The sequence below is a fragment of the Phyllostomus discolor genome, chromosome 2 (assembly GCF_004126475.2).
Source record: "Phyllostomus discolor isolate MPI-MPIP mPhyDis1 chromosome 2, mPhyDis1.pri.v3, whole genome shotgun sequence".
Classification (NCBI taxonomy): Eukaryota; Metazoa; Chordata; class Mammalia; order Chiroptera; family Phyllostomidae; genus Phyllostomus; species Phyllostomus discolor.
The window spans coordinates 209,523,761-209,542,931 of NC_040904.2; the positions used below are offsets into that span (position 1 = coordinate 209,523,761).

Below are 19,171 nucleotides of genomic sequence, written 5' to 3' on the forward strand. Positions count from 1 at the left end.
ATGGTGCTCGAGCTGGGTTCTGGGCACTGGGCTGATGCGCCCTTTCCTTACAAATGCCCGGAGGGTGGGGGGAGCTGAGGGTAGGTGCAGTCACTCCCATTTGCTAGCTCAGGACTCTGAGGCTCGGAGAGCCCAGGCCATATAGCTAGTCAGTGCCAGGGCCAGGCCTCGAACCCGGGAAGCTTCTGCTGCCAGCTGCCTGCTCTCTCCATGCCCCCGGCTGCTCTCCGGGACGTATGTCCCCTAACTGGAGTCTCGTCACCTTCAGGGCGGCCCTCCTTTCTAACAGCCAGTGAACCGTGTTTGATGAGCTGCGGGGTTCCTTGGGGCGGCAGCTGTATGCACCTGCTCATCCTTACGTGCCCCGTGGCTACCGGCACAGCCCTTGAATGCAGTAGGTGCTCAGACCATGTTTGGGGGATTCATTTGTTCACACCGGCTGAGGCTGCATGCTTTGCTTCTTGCACAGTATGGGGGTCACTGACAGCATATACAAGAAGTGGAGGAGATACTTATTATCGGGCCCTTTCCCATGCAGAGTGAGAGCTGTCCCTCCCCCACGGCAGGACCAGGGCCTGCCCTGAAACCCACTCCTGAAGCTGAAACGAGGGCTGTGGCACGTGGGGGTCAAGGCCACCGGTGCCATCTGGCCCCCATCAGGGGTAGGCCATGTGTGGGTTAGGCCCTGCCCCCTGCAACGCGAGCACAAATGCCCTCACCCCAGCTAGTCCCAGGGAGAAGGGCAGAGGCTGCTGCCGGGTTCTGTCCATGGTGCTGAAGTCCCTCCAACCCCGCCTTGTTCTCCAGCCTAGCAATTAGAGCCTCCTGGGGAACGGGGTGGAAATACAGATTCCCTGGCCCCTCCTTTGGAGATCTGGGTTCTGAAGATGTACAGCTCAGGGCCCTGGAACACGTCTGTGCCAAGCACCTGCGATTCCTGGTCCTGGCCTGAGGTTCACTCTCTCGCCTAAGCAGTCAGCTTTGTGAAGCGCCTGCTAGGTGCCCAGCACTGTGCCAGCTGCTGTGGCTACAGAGATGCCTCAGCCAGGGTCTCTATTCTGGGGGGAGTTTCCAAAATCATTCAGGACATGTGGGGAGGGGAGCATGGGGAGTACTGCCTCTGTTTTACACGGACCCTGAGCCAGGTCCATCGCTCCCCTTTATCCTGCAAGAGATAAAGGGGGCGCGTGAAGACAGCTGCATTCATGCCCACAGCATCTGTATCTTTCCTTAGGGCCTCCACAGCCCTCCCTGCAAGGCCGTGTGTGACACACTCTGCTCCTTCTGACCTCCTCGTGCGTCAAGACCCAGACCCAACATCACTGAGCACATCAAGTCTTCTTGATCCCCGCTGCCCCACAGACTCCCCACCCCAGATTCTAGTCCCCTCTCCCTGTGCCCCATGGTTGCATGTTATCGATTACATGACATGCTGTCCCGACTGGTATTGGAGCTCGCCACTGACTGTAGGGTTCGCACCTGGTTCCCCTGTGTATCCTCTAATGCAGGGAAACACCGCCCGCCCCCCCAAGGGGATGAGTGGTAAGTTCTTATTGGCTGGCTGGCTGGGGGGAGTGGTGAGTGGCGGAGGAATGTGTCCAATGACTGCGCCCGAGGCAAGTGCTGCTGGGTTGGTTACAAAGCAGCTGGGACAAGTGCTCAGAACCCGGAGAAAGCAGGGTGGGCCTCGGGGAGGCCAGGCAAGCAGCCAAACGCAGACCAGGCGGGGTCAAGGTCTGCCTCTCCTTTCTCTGGGTGTTTGGGGAGCACAGGAAGCGGAGTCGGGTCAGCTGTTTCTGATGAAAACAGATGTTCTCCGGACCTGAATGTGGGGCACGGAGGAGGGGCAGGGGGGAGAGAAAGGGAAGGCGGAGCGCCCGAGCCAGCAAAACGGAGTGTCCACAGGTCCCCTTCATTTCACGTGTTATCATGGAAGTGTTCGCACGCACAGCGGCGAGAACAAGAGTGATGTCATGAGTCCCCCTGTGCCCCTCACCAGCTCCAACAAGCGTCCCCGTGTGGCCATTCTTATCTCATTCTCCCCTTGAGCACCTTTTTAAAGAAAATTCCAGCTGTTTTATCACTGTACCCATAAGTATTTCAGAACGTGTCTCTCACAGAACATTCAAGGGAAACTCCATATTGCTATCACACCTAATAAAATTAACTACTTCTTAATACCCATTGAATGCAAGTCCATGTTCAAATTTCCTCATTGTCCCCAAAAAATGTCTCTTCAGGATCCATTTATTTAAACCAGAATTGAGACGAGGCCCCTTAGGCTGTACTCTGCCGCCAGGACTCTCAGATCTCCCCGGGTCCCCGACAGTCCGCACCCCCTTCCTTTTTCACGCCCGTTTACTTGTCCCAGAAACGAGGTCCTTCGTCTCCACTGTTGATCGGTGGATCGAACCCTCACGGTGTCACTTCACACGTTCCGCTGCCTCCACCCCATCTCCAGGAAACTAAGTATCTCTCTGGCATTTAGATCCAGGAGGCGGGGCCGTCCGGGGTCCGTTACTTCCACAAGCAGATTTCCAGGGCGGCACTGTGTCCTTCCCACTGCATCTCTCGGGAGCACCTAACAACAAAGTTTCCTTTTGGGGAGAACCTGAAAACGATCAGGGTCACCAGCCCGGCCCTCCGTCCGGGAGCTCCCCGCCACCTTCCCCGGGGGCTTGAGCACTGGTGGAGCTGGAAGCGATCGGAGAAACCCATTCACTCGTCTTCCACTCGTCCTGCGGGTACTTGCTGAGCATCTGCCACGGGCCAGGCCATGAGCTGCAGTGAACAGAACCGACACGGTCCCTGGGGCCGTGGAGCCGACAGTCAGACGGGAGAGGACAGCAAGTCCGTGAGTGAGCAGAGGCACCAACCAGAGACATCTCTGCTGAGAAGCTGAGAGCTGCGCAGAAAGCGACCTCAGAGAGCGACCACAGAGCGAGGGGACTGACAGGGACAGCTGTCTGCTGGCCCCTCAGTGATGGGTGACAGGGGGCGGGGGGGTAGCCTCCCTAGGAGAGGACATTGCAGCCCGATCCAGCCGTGCAGAGACAGGGTGTGACCCCGGGAGAGGGAAGAGCTGGTGCAGGTGGAGAGCCTGGGCAGCCAGGGAGAGGCCGGGGGCCAGCGTGGGGGAGCGGAACAGTGGGGAGGCCAGAGAGCAGGCCGCTTTGGTAAAGCAGGCGGGACTGATGACGGCTAGGGCCTGGGTGGCGGAGTGGAGGGGACACCCGGCCAGCACCCCTGCCACCCCTCTCACAGCTGAGGACCCTGAGCTCAGAGGGGGGAGGGGGTGGTGTTTGTGGAGACGCTGCCTGTGCCAGGAGCTTTCTGTGAGGTCTCCAGACAGCTCGCTGCGTACAAGTCACTGTGCCTGTTTTACAGTGAGACCCTTGAGCCCCAGAGTCGCCCACCCAAGGGTGTAGAACAGGAGGAAAGGAGGGTGGTGAGGGTCCCCGACCCACAGGAGTCGTCCCACACTGAGATGACCTCTGCAGGGCCAGGTCTCCTCAAATCTTGGCTCTGGCACCCAGAAGCCCTGAGACCTGCACTAAGGGACTTCTCCTTCTCTGTGCCTCAGTTTTGTCATCTGTAAAATGGGACACAGCAAGACCAGGGCGGGGGAGTCCGACCTTGCCCCCGACGCCCAGCCCGCACGGGCCACCTTAGCACACAGCACAGGCAGCTGCACACTCTCGCGTGCGGACACGCGCAGGGTTAAAGCCAGACGCCTGCCTCCACCCAGTCCTGATCCCTGCCGACGCTGCTCCCCTCCCTCCGGTGGCTATTCTGGGACAACGAGGGCAGCAGATGGCCTGCTCCCACCACTCGACCCTCGGACTCGGGAACAACTCACGAATCTGCGGCTGCTTCTAAAAGCAGGCTGGCAGGCAGCCTTCCATGTACTGAGTGGGGAGGACACCACACCACCCCCAGGGGCTGCGGGGCCAGGGGCCGCTCCTCCTCCTCCTCGGCTCACATCCCACCAACCCGGCATCTGGTCAGCCCAGAAAGGAGGGAGGCCGTGGAAGAGCCCGAGCACTCTGGCTCGGCATCCGACCTGCCGCGCACACAGCCACCAGCGCACAGTGGGCCCTCGCGGGGCTGAAGTGCCGGTGCTCAGGGGTGGCAGACAGAGCTGCAGGAGGGGAGGGGCAAGGCCCTCCGAGGTCTGGGGGGTGCGCTCGGAAGCAGCCCCCCCTCCCTCCCTTAGGCTGTCTCCTCCCTCCTCCCCCAGCCCAGAGCCCCACTGGGACCCTGACTGCCCCCATCACCAGGCAAGATGTGAGTGGGGAGGAGACCTCCCACCCCTAGCCCTCCCGGACCACGCACCACCCGGCCTGAAATTTCCCCATGATCACCTCATTCATTCACCCAACTCCCTGGGACCTGAAATGCTGAAGGCACTTGCATGTATCCAGCTCCTACCCTGGCTGTCGAATCGCCCCTTTATCCAACACCAGAGGCCGAATCCCCCAGCTCTGAGTCTCCATTCTGCCCCCCCAATTCTCTGGCCACCCACAACTCAGGCCCTGCGGGCAGAGAAGTGGAGGAATAGGTCCCGCACACCTCAAGGCACATGCATACCCACACATGTGTACCTATACACACGTGTGTGACAGGGCGTACACACCCCACACACAAGCCTTATGCACAGACACGTGTAGAAGGGTACATGCCACACTCATTCCTTGTCACACCAGGACTCTCACACACTGAAGGCAGTCACCATTCACTGGGCCAGGCGCCTTCCTCTACACCAGGCTCCGTGCTGTGCCCTACAAACACAGTCCCGTCTCTTCCAGGTGCCAACCCATGGAGAAAGTATTCTTTTTCTCAGCTGCAAGGACGGGAACATCTGGCCAAACAGGCCAGAGGGGCCAAGGGGGCTCCTCAAGGTCACACAGCCAGCGAGGGCCGAGCAAGGCTCCAGAGCTGGGGACCCATGTGTAACAAAAAATACCGCTGGGCCGAGAGAGGCTTGAACAAATAGGGGTTTAATTTCCTCCCAGGCCCAGACGCTAGACAAGACAGGTGTGGGTGACGGTCTTGGCCTTTCCTTCACGGCAGCGAGGCGGCTGCCCTGGGTCCAGACGTCACACCCACATTCACAGCAGAAAGACGGAGCATTGGGGCTGCAGAACTTCCCCAGAATCCTCTCTGGCGGGCAGCTGTGGCTCCAGGCAGAGCTGGGGCGAGGCGTGGTAGCTCCCAGCAGCGAGGGAAGCTGGGCAAGGGGGCGAGGAGCGAACAGAGCCAGGTTCCACTGGCCAGGGGTACAGGGCAAGGAGCTGGAGACCGGGCAGTAACGACAGTACCTGCACAGGCCCCGCCTTCGGTCCCTGTTCTGCCTATGTCCCCTCGGTGCTTGGGGACCCAGCCACGGGACTCAGGAGGTGGATGGCCCAGTGCTTGAGCCTAGGGGGACGACTGAGAGGCTGGGGCTGGTGGAGACCCAGGGCCCGTGGGAGCCCAGCCCCTGGGGCCTGTTTGACCTTCACCTGGCCCCCGGCCCCCACCTCCCAGGAGTCTGCGATGACCCTACCCCCACCATCACTGCTCCAGGGCTTGCCCACCACTCGGAGGCCCTGCCAGGGACCGCTCAGCCCCAGGCCCTTGCCAAGGGCCCCCTGGGCTGCCTTGAGAGCGAGGGACAACCAGAGGCTCAGCCGCACAGTGGCCCAGCAGTGCAGGGTTCATCGGGCCGCCTGCTGCGGGCACCAAGGAGTGTCCGGGTAGAGGAGACAATGCAGAGAACGGAACCTGCGGAAAGAGCAGAAACGGACAGGGCGGTCGGTCACCCCGTTCCCATGCACACCACCCTGGGCCCCTAGGGGGTGCACGTCACAGAGATGGCTTGAGCAGGCCCTCTCCACCTCAGCCCTCTCCATCTCTGGGGCCTGCTCATTCTTCGAGGAGGGCTGCCCCGTCCCTTGCAGGACGCTGAGCGGCATCCCTAGACCCTGCCCACTAGACGCCAGCAGCATCCACCTGAGACCTAACTCTCAAAAACTTCTCCTGACGTTGCCACGTGTCCTCAGGGGGCAAAGTGGGCCCTGGCTGAGACCCGCTGGTTCAGAGAGACTTCGAAGGCCAGCAAAGACGTAAAGAGGCCTCAGCTGGGACTGGACCATCCAACCCTACAGAGCTGAGCCTGCAGCTGGCTTCAGCCCCATGGGCAGAAACCCAGGGAGGCTAGGGTCCCCAGGCTTAGAGAACTTAACATCAATCTTAAGCCTCTTGGCAGGAGAGCCACGGCTGGCACCCCTCCCCCGATGGGGAGCTCACCCCATTAGAAGGCAGCTCCCTGGCCCCACAGCCCTCGGACAGCTGTGAGCCCTCTGCTCCCAGACAGACAGTTCTGCAGAGCGTAAGGGCCAGGGGTCCTGCCCTCCCCCACCTCCTCCATGCTTCAGAGAAACCCAGAGTCCAGACATGAAGCCGTGGGAGGAGGGGGAATCCCTCAGGACTTCCCCGAATGAATCTGATGCCCCTCTCCTGCCTCCTCCCTCCGTCCAGTCACACTGTCTTCCTTCGCTTCCGTGAACCGTCTGGTCCCCTCCTGCCACCGTGCATCACGGGCTGTGCTCTCAGCTGCTCTACGGTGATCAGGGGCGGAGCTGAACGGCCCCAGTCAACCTGTGGCCAGTTTGGGGGCAGAACCAGGCGCCCAGGTGACACCTCAGCCCCCATTCCGACCCTCCACCCACCGAAAATAACCATTTTGAAGAGCATCGGGGAAATGAAGAGCCTACCGAAGGTCACAGCAACTGGAACAGGAACAGAATCAGAAACAGAGATCATCACATGGAGGGTTATCAGTGGGGAGGGGAGGGGAGGTTGAGATGGGAGAAAGGGTACAGGGAATAAGAAGCATAAATGGTGGGTACAAAATAGACAGGGGAGGTTAAGAATAGTATAGGAAATGGAGAAGCCAAAGAACTTATATGTGTGACCCATGGACATGAACAAGGGGGGCAGGGAATGCTGGAGGGCGAGGGGTACAGGGCGGAGGGGATAAAGGGGAGAAAAAGTTGGGACAATTGTAATAGCATAATCAATGAAATATACTTTAAAAAATAAAAACAAGTTAAAAAAAAAGAAGATCAGATAAAAGTTCTCCATCGCCCTGGCTGGCATAGCTCAGTGGATTGAGCACAGGCTGCGAACCAGGCATCGCAGGTTCAATTCCCAATCAGGGCACATGCCTGGGTTGCAGGCCATGGTCCCCGGCAACCGCACATTGATGTTTCTCTCTCTCTCTCTCTCTCTCTCTCTCTCTCTCTCTCTCTCTCTCTCTCTCCCCCCCTTCTCCCTCCCTTCCCTCTCTAAAAATAAATAAATAAAATCTTTAAAAAAATAAAAGTTCTCCATCAAGCCCTGGAGGTCCCCCATTCGAGCAGCCCCTTACCCAGCAAAGACATTCCTGTCCTCTGGGGGCTCCTGAGGAATCCCACAGGGTCAGAGCTGGGGGAGCCCTTCAGATCCACAATGTTCAGCCTCCTTGTATTACACAATGTGGAGACTGTGGCCCAGAGAGGCCAAGGCACTTGCCCAAGATCACACAGCAAGCCAGCAGTGGAGCGGGGACCGCAATCCATGCCCTTCCCTCCCAGCTCTGTGCTGTCAGCCCCGGGGTCTCTCTCACACCCATCCCTCCTGGTTCCCCCACCTTTGGGGTCCCAGGCTCAGCGCCTGCTCCTCCCATTCCACAGTTTCAGCCCCAGACCCACCTGGAAGGGTCCTCCTCGGGGGAGAAGGGGCCCTGTAGCTTAATCACGTTGAGCTTCCCCTCAAAAGTGCCGTAGCTGAGGGTGACCTGGGCAGGGAGAAGCAGAGAAGAGTGGGAAGCATTGGGGGCGATCCACTGGGGGATCCCACAAGAGGGCAGAATTGGGGGGAGCAGGCAGGCACACAAGGCATCCTGAGGGCGCAGAAAGCCTGCCTCTGCGCCTGGAACCCCATCAGCAGTGGGCGCCCCACCGGGAAGCCCAGCCCGCCCCCCAGGACTTTAAGCTTCCAGAGCACCTTCGGGCCCAGACCCCATTTGGGCCCCCAGCAGCCCGGTCACATGGGAGGCTGCAAAGACCCTTCACCCACCCCTTCCCGAGCCTGACACTGCACTTGAGCATCCTCACCTTAGACCTGGCCCTTCCCAGTAACAACTGGGTGGGAAGAGAAAGCACCGAGCAGGAAAGCTCTGACAGAGGGAGGGGCTGCTGACCCGCAAAGTTGGAGGGATGCGGGGAGGGTGGACGATCGAAGGAAGGAGAGAGGGACAGGAGGTAGCAGGTTGGGAGCAAGGTTATCTGAACCCGAAGGCCACCTCATCTCGCCTGCCCAGGCCCTCCAGCTGGCACTTGGGGACCAGCTCACAGAAGGCTAGCATCACAGCCTTGAGGTCTGAAGGTGGAGAGTCACTCTATGCCCTCCAGGGGACCTTGTCAGGAGGGATAGCCCGGCACACGAACACCCCCCCGCAGGGCCACCTGCGCCGAGGCCGCTCACCTGCTCCGGGAGCTGGGCGGCGCCCAGCAGCTGCAGGGTCTCCAGGTGGGAGTGGAAGAGCGGGCTGGGCTGCAGGCGGCCCCCCAGCTTGCACTCCACTATGTAGCCCACGGTGCAGTCGTCGGGCAGCCGGATGCGCGCGGAGGTGTCCACGAAGTGGCGGCCGCTGGGGACAGAGCGAGCTGTGGCCGCCGGCCTGCACCCTCGACACCTAGCGGCCTCCCGCCGCCCAGAAGGCCCTCCTCGGGGGCTGGCTGGCGGAGCAGGGCTCAGCTCTGGCGTCCGCCTCCTCCTGCCTGCTCTGGGACCTCCTGAGCTTTCGCTCAGGTCCCTGCTGCTGCCAAGTCCTCACACACAAGTCCCCACCTGCTCTCAGCACCCCCCACCCCCCCTCCCCCACCCACCTGGGGTCTCTGCTTACCTGGCCCACGGGGCCATCTTCAAAGCCAGTTTGTGGTTGATGCAGAAGCCGGCGCCCCCGGTGGCGAACCAGAACTGCACCAGCCTCTGGGGGAGAGGAGGGGAGAGGTGTAGAGTGAGCCTGGGGTGGGGAGGGTGGGGGGTGGGGCAACCGGGCCACCCCTCACCTCCAGCTAGCCTGGCTGCAAAGCTTTTTATTTCATCCTGCCCCAGAGTCTTTCTATGGCCTAACATTAGTGTGCCCGTTTTACAGACAAGGAGACCGAGGCCCAAAGTCACCTAGCTAATTAAGAGTGACGGGGACACCCATTAGACCCCAATCTGGCGGGGTTCTGGTTGAGGGGGCATGCGTGCTGTCTGACGGTCCTGCCCGCCTCACCCTGTCCCCCAGAGAAATGCCTTACCTTAGCCCGAGTGGTTCAGGAGGGGCTGCCACACAGCACCTGCTCCCCCAGGCCACAGAGGTGGGCAGGTGCACCAGAAATGACCCCAGGGCTACCCACACCCCGTGACCCCGTGACTGGCTCAGGAACAGGCACATGACTTAGGCCAGCCAATCAGAGTCCCTTCCTGAGCTCTCTAGGCTAGCTGGGAGGGAGCGAGGTTCCCAGCAGGCTCACAGCTACAGTCCGGATGCCACCCACATGGGGACACATACATTGACTGTCCTGCCAGTCGTAACTCCTGGGGGCCAGCACATCTCAATCTCAGGGACCAATAACACCCCTCCGGGATTTAAAACACTTTCTGTGCCTGCCCAGTACCACCAAGGCCTCTTCTGGCTCCTCTTTGAGGCTGGTGAACTCGGCCACCAATCTCCCTGGGGCGTCCGAGGAACCCCGCACCCTTTCAGCTGTCCCGTCTCGTGGTCACACGAGCTCCCTGCGGTCACCTTCTCCCCAGCTCGCAGCTGTCACCTCAATGACGCTCGTTGCATCGGGCTGCACCTCCCACAATGCAGCGGAGAGGAGAACCCTCGGCAGGCAGTTGGGCAGCCTGGTGCTGGGTCCCCCGCTCCCTTCACTTTGAGAAAGTCATGCCCCACTCTGGGCCTGAGCTGTCACCTGCGAGGGCAGCACTGGCCCCAGGTTCTGAAATCAGATGGTTCCCCTGGCCCGGAGGTGTCCTGCTGCTGAGAACCTCTACAGGCTTGGTTCCGGAAGCTCTGCCTCTTAGGGAGGGGTCGGGGCTCAGTGGGGCAGAAGGAATGGCTTCTCCAGCACCCAGCACCCAGCAGGTGTCGGATGAACATGGCTCAGTGACCTAACGAGTGCTTGGCTTCCGTCCCCAGATCAACACAGTGACTGCGGCAGGGACAACGGAGCCGCCCCACCCTTCGCTAAGGACCGAGCAGCAGACAGGGGGCCCAGACACACAGAAGTGAGGCCACTTGCCTGAGGCCCCAGAGCCGGGACTGACCCCAAGGCAGGGCTCCAGGGCTCTTGCCCTTTTTCCTGGGCCACCCTGGAGGGCCCCGGGGTCTGACAGGGCTGGGACACCCTGGGGCAGAGTCCTGGCATCCCGCTGGGGCGGGGGGGTGCCATCTATGGGCACTGTGCAGGAGCCGGCCTGGGTGTGCCCTGCAGGGAAGAACAGGGCCCGGAGGCGAAGGCTGAGCCGGGGCGGGACTGGTTGCTAATTCTTCTAGCGCCTGTTACATAGCAGGTCCCGCTCCAAGCACTTGGCTACATGCCACTTAACTGTTTCTCTTTCTGCTCACGGCCACCCTATGAGGAAGGGGCTATTGCCGCCCATTTCACAGGTGAGAAAACTGAGGCACAGAGAGGGGAGGTGACTTCCACCCAAGTCACAGAGCTAAGGGGTGGCGGCGCTGGAGTGTGACCCCAGGGCATCTGGCTCCGGAGCGGAGCTCGCCGTCTGCAAGGTCAGGAGGGGTGAGGCGGTGTGCAAGCCCGGGGGACCCCTCCGCTCACCTGAAATCCACTCACAGACTCACACCCTGGGGCCCAGGAAGATTTAATTAGGACTCAGAGGCTCATTAGCTGCTGGTAATTAAGGTTTGTGTTTCCTGCTCTCTTGGTTTCTCTAATGAGGCAGATGGTGACCTAGGGAGGGGGCAGCCCCACCGCGTGCCCAGCTCCTGCGGCGGGCAATGCCTCCAGACACGCCCCCCTTCCCGGGCCTGCCTTCTCCAGGGGGCGGAGGGAGCCCTAGAGGCCTGGCCCCCCAACACCCAAAGCCCGGTGGCGTCCAGGGGACAGGTGGGGAACCACGCGACACACTCGTACTGAGAAGCTCCTTGTTCATCTGAGAGTCACATTCAACAGGTACCCTGGGGTTTGTTTACTGGTTTTCTAAACCCGGCCCCCCTGACCGGCGCCCACCCGGGTCTGGGGCGGAAACTGGCCCCGGGGCCCTGCTGTGCCGGGTGCCAGGTCCTCGGGGCTGGTCGGTGAGGTCTGGAGGGAGCGGGGGTTGCCTAGGGGAGGGCAGTGTCCGGGCACTTGAGTCCAAGGCAGCGAACAGCTGGCCCAGCGGTGTCCAGCCCTGTGACCCCCTTCACAACTACAGGACACAGCAGGTGGCCGGGAGCCCTGCTGTGGTATCAGGAAGCCTCAGCCCGTCCCCACCCTCCCTGTATGACCAGGACAAGCCATGGCTCCTCAAGGACCGAGGCCCTGCTCCGTGACAGTCTCTCTGCCTGACTGACATCATCTCAGTCTCCCCTTCCACAGGGGAGGGAGCGGAGGGTCAGAGGCAAAGCCACCGGCCCAAACACACAGCCGTGAGGCTAAATCCTAGACCCAGAGGACCCACCAGCTCCTCCTCAGCCCTGGCCCAGCCCAGCCCCAAACCCGCCCAGTGTGGGCCGGCCCCAGCCCGTGGCCACTGCCCCAGGCTGCCAGGAGGGACCGACCGAGCGATTGCGCGGCTGCGGCTCCGAGGCGTGGATGGGCCGGTTCAGGCTGGGCCGGCCTATGTAGACATCGAGGGCCTGCGGGAGGGTCCTCAGCAGCTTCAGCAGCGCCCTCGCGTTCACGTAGTTGTCATCGTCCACGTGGCAGAACCACCTGTGGGGGCGGGAGGGGGGCAGTGAGCTCGGAGGGGGCCTCCCCGGGGCTGCCGGCCACCGCGCCCCCATAACCGATGCATGTGCAGCTACAGGGCTCTCGATGAGGGTCACTGTTCATGCCCAGCAGTGAGTACACCCTTGTGTACGCCCTTGAAGAAGATGCGCCCGTTCAGCCCGGGGGGAACTGAGACTCAGAAAGGCCCGGACACTCGCCCCAGGCAACACAGCCAGTGAAGGGCAGGATCTGAACCCCGACAGTCTGCCCAGAGACGAACCACAGGAGGCCCTACATGACGACATTCGCAGGACCCAGCCACTTCCCCTTTTCCCCTCTCTCAATATAGCACCCCGTTCAGGAAGTGGCCTGAGGCAAAGGTCACACCTGCCCCCGGAGACCCAGCGGCTGCACTCACCTCAGCCCGCTGGCCAAGAAGGCATCGAACTCAGCAGCCATCTTGCAGGACAGGGCTGGGTGGCTGTGCTCCGCAGAGCAGTTGGTGACCACGAGGTGGGGCCCTGGATGAGCAAGGACAAGTCAGAGGGCCTGGAGCAGTCCACACACTCCCAGTGCACACACGGGGAAATTGAAGTCAGGGAGGGCTGACCTGCCCGGGCCCCTGGAGCCGATGGACAGTGGGCTGCGCTGGGACCCGGGTGTCCTGGGTCTTGCCTGCCACGGCCCTGCCCCGCCCCACCCCACACCCACTTCCAGGGAAGAAGCTTGCTCTCCCCCTGGGTGAAGGGGAATCCCCACATGCTGAGCGTAAGCGGCCTTGTTTTTGCAGGGGACTCCCAAGCAAGGGGACAGCCACCCCACCCAGGCCAAGCAGTTACCCAGTCTCTCCTGGAGGCCTTCATCCGAGCTGTCAGTGAAGACAAATGTCTGGGGAGGAGAGAGGGGGGTCAGCACTGGGCTCGCCAAGGGCAGTGGTGTGGTGGGAGGGGAGCCCCCAGAAACACCACACACACACACACACACACCCGTCCAGACACATGCACACCCAGCAGGCCTCTGCCGCCCTTCGAAGACAGACACACACCCTCTCACAGACACACACTCCCTTGGGACATCTTGCCTTTCTCAGCCACGCCCCCACCCGCATAAAGCACGCACACGTGCACGCACACATACACAACGGTGGCACTAAAAATTGCTATGCTAATACCCTTCCCCCCACCTTCTAACTTCTTCTCACTGGGCTGCCAACCAAATTAACTGAGACAGCCCTGGCTGGTGTAGCTCAGTGGATTGAGCACGGGCTGCGAACCAAAGCATCGCAGGTTCAATTCCCAGTCAGGGTACATGCCTGGATTGCAGGCCATGGCCCCCAGCAACCGCACATTGATGTTTCTCTCTCTCTCCCTCTCTCTCTCTCTTTCTCCCTCCCTTCCCTCTCTAAAAATAAATAAATAAAATCTTTTAAAAAATTAACCAAGACAGAGCAACGGGAGAAAATCAAAATTTTAATCCACGCGTGTGGGAAGTCCACACAGGCGTGCAAGTTCCAGAGACAGGGAGGCCAGGCTGGGCACAGGTGACTTTTGGACGGAGCAGAGAGCGGGGGATGGGCTCGGGAGTTCGGAAGTGAGACCCGCGGTCTGTGGGTAGTGGATGCAGAGCGAAACCCACGGGGCAGGAAGATCCCCGTCTGGGCAGCTCGGCAGCAGCAGTGGGCCCGAGGCGTCTAGCTAAGAGCTTGGGTTCCTCCTTGGAGGAGGGCGAAGATCCTTAAGGTGATTAAGCCCAGGCTTCTCGGAGAGCAGGCTTCTCTCCCAGGGAAGGGGGAGGGTCCAAGGCTCCCTCTGAGCCTCGTTTCTTCACAAACAGCTTCAAATCAATATCCCAGACTGCAGCTTCCGGGGGGTAAGGCTTCGGTTCCCTTCGCAACCCAGCTGTTGTTGACACACACAACTGGCCGTGTGCTGCACGCCAGCCCACACCCGCTCGCTGAGCCGGCCCAGGGCGCCTGTCGGTCACACGGCCTCGGCGGAGTCTCCCCTCCCCTCCACGCCCCCGCCCTCTCCACAGAGTCCCATCTGGCTCCTTCGCTACCACACAGACCGGACCCTACGCGCTGGCAGGAGACCAGGAGACAGAGTGTGAAAGGACCCCCACGCTGGGACCCCGCACGGCTTCGGGAGACAGCCACAACCCCCAGAGCAGGGCCCCGACGCAGCAGAAATCTCACCTCCCGACCCGGTCCTGCTCTCCCAGGCTGGGCAGGCACCGGCCGTGTGCGCCCTCCTGCTCCCTGACAAACTCACGGAGCACGGACACAGGTGCCCGTCCCTGACGGCAAAGCTGAAGCTGAGTGACGGGCCAAGGCCGTGCAGCTGGAGAGTGCAGTGCTGAGCTGAGGTTCCAACCCACAGGCCTGGGCCCTCTCCCTTGCCCTCCAATCCCCCCATCGTCATGACACCCCACCCACGGGGGGCTCCTCAGACTCGAGCCTCAAGACCAAGCTCCCCACTCGCCCAGACCTGCACTTCCTCTCAGTCTCCCCATCTTGAGGGGGCCCAACACCTCGGGGTCATCATGCCTCCTCTCTCCTCCCCCTCCCCCCACATCCAGTCTGCCAGCAAATCCTGTCCAGCCAACCTGTAAATGACCTAGGATACAACCTCTCCCCACTGGCCTCCACGGCCACGCTGCGGCCCAGCCCGCCCAAGTCACCTCCTGCCTGCTTTGCTGGCAGTCACCTCTTCCCTGGGCTCTGTCCGGCCCCCAACGGCATGTCTGTTTCAACACAGCCCCCAAGGGAGCCAGTAAAATACGTCAGGCCTTCCTTCCCCCACTCCCTGACGAACTTTTACCACCAAACTGCCTCCAGATGGAGGAACTTTCTAGAGTTTGGAGCAGGAGCCAAATGGGCCAGGGAATGTTTGTTGATGGGCCAGTAAGCCAGAGTGAACCGGTGGGGGGAGCAGGAAAGGAGGGGTCCCACAGCAGGGTGTGGGGGCTGGGCAGGGTGCATGGGAATCCTGAGGTTGGCACGGAGCAGTGGGCAGTGTCCTCTGAGCAAGGTTTACATGCGATTTGTTTAAAGAGGGGCCCCTGACAATGGTGAAAACTTTGCAGGAAAACAAAGAGCCAGGCAGCCTTGGGGGGAGGGGGCGGGGTTGGCTGGAGGGCCATCTGCTCCAGAGCAGGGAAGGCACAGGGCGCCCACTCCCCCATCCTCCCACCCCAGCCCCGCCCCAGCCCTCCCCAGCCCTGGAGGGGACCGTGGGGAAGAGAAAGCCTCCTCTCGGATCACAAAACACGGGCCTCCTCCTGCAGCCCACCCCCTCTGCCGGGGACAAAGGCCCGCACGCGAGCTCCAGCCCACTGCCACAAAGGCCCACCTGCCACCAGGCCGCCCTTAACCAGCTGGGGCGGGCACGCGGCCCCGGAGTTAACCAGCTCAGGCCCCGTCCTGACGGCACAGCTGAGAGAGGCTCCAAGACCCGACTCTCCCGCACAGATGGGGAAACTGAGAGCCAAAGTCAGAGACAGATGAGCCAAAGGCGGAGACGGAGGGGGCCCAGATGTGGCGGCACACGTGGGTCCCCCTGGGCCCCTCCTCTTTCTCCCCTTGAGGATCCTTCCTTATTTCAACTCTGCCTCCAAAGACAAGATTCTAGCCCCCACCCCTCGCACTGGGGGGTGAGGGCGGGTGTCCAGCTGAGTGAATTCACGTCCTACCTCTGCTTGCTTAACTGTGCTCGGTTTTCCCGCCTGTGAGATGGGCAGAGCGAGAGTGTCAGTGAAGGACACTCTCCCCTCACTGCCCCCCGTTCCCCTGCCTGGTCGGTGGTTCAAAGGACACACAGCAGATTAACAGGAGAAAATCGAATTTTAATACCTGCACGCAGGGAGCTCCCATGAGCAGGGAAACTCCAAAAAATAGGGAGACTTCTGGACTAAAAAGGGGGGGACAGGCAATTCACAGGTGGATGAGGAGGAGGGAGCATTTGGTAAACAGATCCCCGCGGGGCCACCCAGAAAGAGTGGGGCGGAAGGGGGGATCCAGAGAACAGACAGTGCTCGAACCCCCCCTGCCTGTCACGCTCCATTCGGAGGTGCTGAGGAGGCCGGGCCACTAAGCCAGGGCCCCTTCCTGAAGCAGGCTCTTCTGCCTGAAGCCCTTTAGGCAGGAAAGGCAGAGGTCTGAGCCTCTTCCTGAGCCTGCTGGCTTTCGCTGTTTCCCGTCTGAAATGACCTGCACACCGGGGCGGCACGTTCCGGGGAGACAAGAATGCACCGCCAACCGGGTAATGGCCGCCACTCAGGGTCATCGAGAGGGTTCAGCAGAGCCCTGCCCTGGGACTCGCAGGCCCCCCCCTCTGGCTGCCTGGCTGGCATCTGGGATTGGATCCGGGACTCCAAGGGGCCGGCCGCTGGCCTGTCCTCTGCTAGCTGAGTCCTGCCAGGCCCGCCACCCAGACTGTCGTCCCCAGGCAGCTCGGGACCCCGGGTCTCAGCGGAGGAGGAGAGTACTTCCTCCTCCCGGGCCTCGGTTTCCTCATCCAGGGCCAGGGCACTGCCCTGGCGCCCGAGACGAGACAGGAAAGGGCCTCAGACCACGTGAGGCCATGCTCCCGGGCACAACAGACACAGCGCCATAAACAGGAAGGTCTGTGGGGAGGGCTGGGCTCGGCGACTTCCGCAAGCAACACCAGATCGCCCTGCAAGGAGAAGCTGTGGGAGGGGTGCCCGGGGAAGAGCCCGGAGTGGCTGCTGGGGGCCTGGCAGGGAAAGGGTTAACCCAGGGTGCTAGGACATCGGGGCCAGGAAGCCGCTACAGGGAGGTGCCCTCGTCCCAGAGGGCCTAGGCATCACCCCGCCCCATCCTTGGTCTCCGGGAGTCCCTAACCCCCTCTAGAGGCACAGTCACTTCCTTTCCTGAGCCACCCGCCAAAGTGTGGGGACAGCGTGTGTGTGTGCGTGGGTGCACATGCGTGTGTGTGTGTGTGTGTGTGTGTGTGTGTGATACTCCCCCTCCAACTCCCCCAGAGGCGATGATCCCCAGTACCCCCAAGTCACTGACTTGGCTGGAGGAGGCACTGGGAGCAGGTGGGAGAAGAGACAGACCCAGCGTGTCAGAGCCACCTCTGGAGAGACAGGAGCCACGAGCCCCGGTCACCCTCCTGCCTCCCGTCGGCGTGTCCAGCACCACCACTTCGGCTCCACGCACGTGCACACACACACACCCAGTCCCACCCGCCAGGCAGGCCCTGCCCCGACCTCCTGCCCATGTCCGCCTCAGCCACCAAGTCACAACACACACCCTTCCTTCCTCCCTCCCTCGGACCCGGCGCCACGGGGCACGAGCACAGGAACCGAGGTGGCACTCCCCTGGCACACCCTGGCACCAGAGTCATGAGGGCAGGGGCTGTAGGAACTCTGAAAGGACACCCCCTACTCCGGCCCCCTCCCCAGCAGGCCCCTCCCTAGACTGTCCCCTCCTCAGGGGCTCAGGGGCTCACAGCACCCAGGGCCTGAACGGGGGGGCACCCCAGTGGGGGTCATGTCAGCCAGGACTCCTTCGAGGCCTCTGCCCCAGCTGCCCACCATTGATGACCCCCCAACGCCAAGCTGGCTCAGGCTGCGCAGGAGTGACGCCCGCACCGGAACAAGCAGGGAAGAGAGGAATCCCCAGGAGGGACCCGGAAGCCTGGGGCAGGAGCCCAGCCTGGCGCCTAAAACAGCCAGAGCAGCAGGCCCCAGGAGCAGCGTCTCCGGGGCCAGGGGGGCACGACCAGGGCCACGGGATTCCCTGGATCCTGGAGGAAGGGGGAGAGTGGGCGGGCAGCCACTTCTCCCTCGAGACTGCCAGGGACCCCAACCCAGCAGAAAGGCCTGCAGGAGTCCCCCAGGCCCGGCGCCACGCCTGGGGCCCGCTGGGACCAGCGTGTCACCTGTTCCCTGGTCCTGGAGACCCACGTGTCGAGCAGCAGCTCCAGGCGAGAGCGGTGGAAGGCGCCGGTCGTCTTGACAGCGATGAACACGTCCTGCAGCTGCAGCTCGTGGAACCGAGGGCTCGGTGGGCTCAACCCGGGGGTCTCCACGCTCTTCCGGGACAGGCGCAGATGGTACCGGAGGGAGAGGAGCCCCATGCACAGGAGGGTGAGGAGGGCTCCCGCCAGGCCCCTGAGGAGCCGGCACTGCATTGGCTCTGAGACGCCCCCCCTCCCCAGCCCCACAGCTCAGCCCCCAAATCCCAACTGGACGGGGCGGGCAGGGAGGCAGGTCAGGCAGGGCCCCCGCCAAAGGCAAACGTCTGGCAGGCACCAGGGGCCAACGAGGAGGGGACAGGTGGGAACTGGTGCTCTGGCCCCAAAGGCGGAGCCATGGCAGCCCCTCCGCCTCCACCTCCTGCCACCAGCCAGCCCTCCACCTGCTCTGGCTGCCCTCCCACGGCAGCCCAGCGGGCTCTGGGGCTCCTGGCCCCGCCCCTCCCTCCAGCACAGCCCAAGAGGCGGGGCCGGCTCCAGGGAGCCCCAGAGGTGGCTGAAAAAGAGGCAGCTGAAGGGACAGCCCCATCCCTGCCAGCAGCTGCAGTGGGGGCTGGGGCAACGACAAACCCTCCAAGTCCAATGGAAGGGACGGAGCCCCCTCTTTCCCACTCCCCAAAGACTGGCAGCTTAGCTCCGCCAACCCCCCGTTATTTGATGGTGTCCTGGTATCCGGACTCGCAGCTTTTGCTCACACGGTTCCTCCTCCCGGATGCTCTCCCCATCCCCTGCCACCCCCATTCACGTTCCCACCACCAGGCTTAATTCTCTTTGGACTTTCAGGCTCAGTTCAAGGGTTTCCTCCTCCAGGAAGCCTTCTCTGATGCCCCCTGCCACAACTCTCAGGGCTCCCAAGTAGTTGGCTCAGTTCCTTTGGTCTTCGCCACAGCACTAGGATCGCTCTTCCCAGGTCAGAGCTGAACACGGAAGGCTCAGAACAGTCTAGAATGGTCCAGCAGCTCCTTCACAGAGCCACGAGGGGCCTGGGGCCCTGGCCCCCAGGAGGCTCCCTGAGGCCGCCCGCCTGTCCTGCTGTGGCCTGCTGTGGCCTGCCGTACCCCACCTCACTCAGCGGTCACTATTGCTGCCTCTCCCCACCAGGCCAGTGGACAGACAGGGGGCTTCTCCTTCCCCCGCCCCCACCTAGTGTTGCACAGGGTCACTCCCATTTCATCTTTCCCCTGCTAGAACCCTGCGCCGGCTTCCCTC

The 19,171-nt window shown here is 62.0% G+C and overlaps 1 protein-coding gene across 2 annotated transcripts; it reads right to left on the reverse strand.

Annotated features, from left to right (window-relative positions):
- Positions 1-4,979: 4,979 nt before the first annotated feature.
- MFNG (MFNG O-fucosylpeptide 3-beta-N-acetylglucosaminyltransferase) lies at positions 4,980-18,381 on the reverse strand. Of its 2 annotated transcripts, XM_036019592.1 has the most exons (9): positions 15,811-16,004; positions 15,651-15,683; positions 12,800-12,848; positions 12,379-12,481; positions 11,810-11,963; positions 8,933-9,018; positions 8,512-8,677; positions 7,737-7,822; positions 4,980-5,766 (listed from the first exon to the last, which is right to left on the reverse strand). In XM_036019592.1, exons 1-9 carry the CDS (start codon positions 15,829-15,831, stop codon positions 5,700-5,702), a joined length of 765 nt encoding a protein of 254 aa, XP_035875485.1. In that variant the 5' UTR covers positions 15,832-16,004; the 3' UTR covers positions 4,980-5,699. The 2 variants fall into 2 exon arrangements, with proteins under 2 accessions (XP_035875485.1, XP_028388577.1); XM_028532776.2 differs by lacking the exons at positions 15,651-15,683; positions 15,811-16,004 and adding an exon at positions 17,867-18,381.
- Positions 18,382-19,171: the final 790 nt, after the last annotated feature.

Coding starts and splice junctions, on each gene's coding strand:
- MFNG (XM_028532776.2), bottom strand. CDS start 18,118: ATGCAGTGCCGGCTCCTCAGGGGCCTGGCGGGAGCCCTCCTCACCCTC. Junction 11,964..12,378: donor TTCTTGGCCAGCGGGCTGAG/GTGAGTGCAGCC, acceptor CCGCCCCCACAG/GTGGTTCTGCCACGTGGACG. Junction 7,823..8,511: donor CCGCCCAGCTCCCGGAGCAG/GTGAGCGGCCTC, acceptor CTCCCTGCCCAG/GTCACCCTCAGCTACGGCAC.